General features: G+C 35.5%; 1 protein-coding gene across 1 annotated transcript; it reads left to right on the top strand.

The window, feature by feature from the left end:
- The first annotated feature begins 2,170 nt into the window (after positions 1 to 2,170).
- LOC107624001 (uncharacterized) lies at positions 2,171 to 2,905 on the top strand. The gene is made up of 2 exons (XM_021113287.2): positions 2,171 to 2,251; positions 2,348 to 2,905. Exons 1-2 carry the CDS (start codon positions 2,171 to 2,173, stop codon positions 2,903 to 2,905), a joined length of 639 nt encoding a protein of 212 aa, XP_020968946.2.
- The last annotated feature ends 266 nt before the right edge of the window (positions 2,906 to 3,171 follow it).

Here is a 3,171-nt window from a genome sequence, read left to right on the forward strand (position 1 = left end):
GCTGCAGATTCTGGTCCCTCTGGACACAAAACGGTTCGTCGCCATCAGTGACTTTGGCGATAGAGCTATTACTTCTGCCTCTGGATCTGCATGCTTCAATTCATTCACAGATTTCAAGCTATATTAGGTATTCTTTAATTTCTTTCTTGGTCTTCTTGGTTGACTTCGCTTTCTCTTCATTACTGCTGGAATTGAATTAGGGTTAAGTACAATCTTCATTACTGATAGGAAGATTGCCATAGAACTGGTTGAAGCTAAGGTCTAATGTGCCGAGTTGCCAGAGTCCAGTGAGGTCTGGTATTCTTCTAGCTAAGCTTCTCAACCCTGTTATCTCCTCTGGGATTTTGCCGAGCTAAGCTAAGGTATGTTAAGCTTCTCAACCCTGTTATCTCCTCTGGGATTTTGCCTATGAAGAAGTTTGATGACATTGTGATCCTTATTAGTTTCCTTAGATTTCCAAGTGATTCTGGTAATGGCCCTCTAATTTGTTGTTGTTGAGGTTGAGAACTGTTAGTTCTGTTAAGTTTCCAATGGCTGGGGTTAAGAACCCTTCATAACCAATTGTGTTAAGATCAAGTGCTGTTACTCTACTTGAGGTGTTGTCTAAGGGCAAAGTGCTATTATAAAGGAATGAACTTTGGAACACTGAGTTTGGGTCAATGGATCTTTTTATTTCAATGAGGGCATTGGTATCATCTTCATGGGTTTTTGAATGGATTTGTGATATAAGGCAAAGGATTATTGTTATGGTGGAATAGAGAAGAGACAAGAGTTTTGTGTGCATTGTTTTTGACATTTTCTTGGGATATCACCAATTTTTCTGAGCTTGTTTGTTGATATGAAATTCCAAATCCATTTTTATGACACCCTCTTTAGGCATTACCAACTGAAAAAAAAAATGTATTGTATTTCTTTCTTAACTAATTGCCTAGGAACACGCCAAGAACTTGTGCTACCTATATACAACTAATAAAAGATTAAGCAGCTAAACCTACTTGGCCTGACAAAATTCATGCAAGGTTGCAGTAAAAATTAATGCCTATTCCATACATATAATTAAATAATCAATACTAAACTCATACATGGAAAACTGATTATGAATTAACATGTCTAAATCTTGAGTATGGTACACATAGGTCATGCCTACTAGCAGCCCCCTATACTAGAGTGAAATATTTTCATTGTAGCAGCAATTAATATATATCATTATATTCATTCGGCCCTGGAAGGTGCATGGCATGATTGACTAATTAATACTAGTAGCTCATGTTTTGTATGTTTGTTAATGTCACATGTCTAATTTCTTAATAGAGGGTGAAAATTATGTCAATTTGATTTTGACAATACCTTTTGAAATGGTGAGTTGCATGAAAAGGTATGTATACATGAAGCAAACCACAAGGTTTCATACAGCAGGGTTCAAATCTGATCTGCAGCCTTAACAAGGCAATATACGGCCTGAAACAGGCTTCCAGGACTTGGTTCTTAACTCTTTCTTCTACTTTACATATTTTTTGGGATATACCATGTAATACTAAGAAGATAAGGCTGTGAGTTTTTCCTCCATTATTATTAGTCAGCATATATTTTTCATGGTATTATTGAAACTAACTATGCCCTGTTTCAAATGGCAAGATGCTCTAAAATGAAATTATTATGTTAAAAATGTAACATGAACATTCTGGGCTGGTTATGTAATGCTTGCATAAAATGCCAATGAACACAGCACAATAAGATTAAATGCATTATGTTTGATTCAATGCATTTTTTTAATTTCAATTCATTTAATAATATTTAGGTAGATTTTAGTATGATAATTTTATAAATGTCATTAAAATTAGTTATATTTGAAAGGACAAAAGAATTTAGTTTGGTCTCTTCTTTTATCTTTTTTTGCTTTTGATTTTATCGAAATAATTATTACTAGTATTTATTCCTTTTGCTGTTATTTCCAGTCATCACTATAATTTTTAATCAAATGATGCTATGTAGATGAAAAAAATTATTATCATTATTTTGGATGCATCATGTATCCTGTTTAACAAGAAAGAATTGGATGCTTTAAGGGTAGTAGTAGAACTTTAGATGCAATTTTTTTCCTCAATCAGTGATAGTGTGTCATATTGTTTCTCTCATTATGTAGAATCATTCGCTTGGAAGACCATCACGTATGGATGAGTTTTTTGAGCACACTCATACTCGCAAAGAGGATAGGACTCAATGGGTTGATGAACACTCCCGAAAGACAAAGGTAACTTACCTTTATTAATTGTAACTATTTTGTTATCTAATTGTTATGCCTTATTAATACTTGTAGTAGTTTATCAATCATTTCTCCTCATTGTAGGATATATTTCAAGAGCATATGTTTCAGGCTGAGCAAGAGCGACAGGCTGCTATAGAGGCTGGTGTAACTGATCCACCGCCTGTCTCTGAGGAAAGCATATGGATTGAGACAGTGGGTGGAAAACGAAGAGGTAGGGTATATGGTATGGGTGAGGTAAGGGACTCTTCCATGGTGCGGCCTCGAGTTGATGGGCCAACCACGACCACCAGCGCTGATGTTTTGGATCTTAGAGAACGAATCATAATACTCAATAGGGAAGTTGAACAGCATGCTGCTAAATATAGAGAGCTTGAAGACCGCTACCAAAGGGAGAAAAGAGAGTGGCAACAGACAGTTGAATCCTTGCATGAGGATCTCAACACCAGTAACTCACAGATGGATCAGTTTAGTCATCAATTGAGCAGCTTGACTGAGTATGTGAGGGCCATGGGTTCTAGTAGTTCTGGATCACGTGTTCTCCCACCTCCTCCTTTTACTTTTCCAAGCTCTCAGAAAAGCACAGCTTCAGCCCCAGTCCCAACCCCAGCCTCAGGTAGAAAACTCCCACCTATTCTGTAGCGACCAGGACAACCACAGAGTTCTCAAAGGGAGGATGATTCTGATGATTTTGATGACTCGGATGATTATTTAGATGAGTATGAGTAGGTTATTTAATTACTTGGAATATTTTGTATTATTAGTAGATTACAATTTAAACGAATATAAGTCTAAGTTTAGTTATTTATCTTGTCTTGAGTCTTTATGTTAGAGGATTATTTATTATTTTTATAAGTTTGTAAACTTATTATCTAATATTTAGTATAAATTTTATTTTTATATTTAAA

This window comes from Arachis ipaensis, chromosome B10 (assembly GCF_059453495.1).
Source record: "Arachis ipaensis isolate K30076 ecotype BB chromosome B10, ASM5945349v1, whole genome shotgun sequence".
In the NCBI taxonomy this organism is placed as follows: domain Eukaryota; kingdom Viridiplantae; phylum Streptophyta; class Magnoliopsida; order Fabales; family Fabaceae; genus Arachis; species Arachis ipaensis.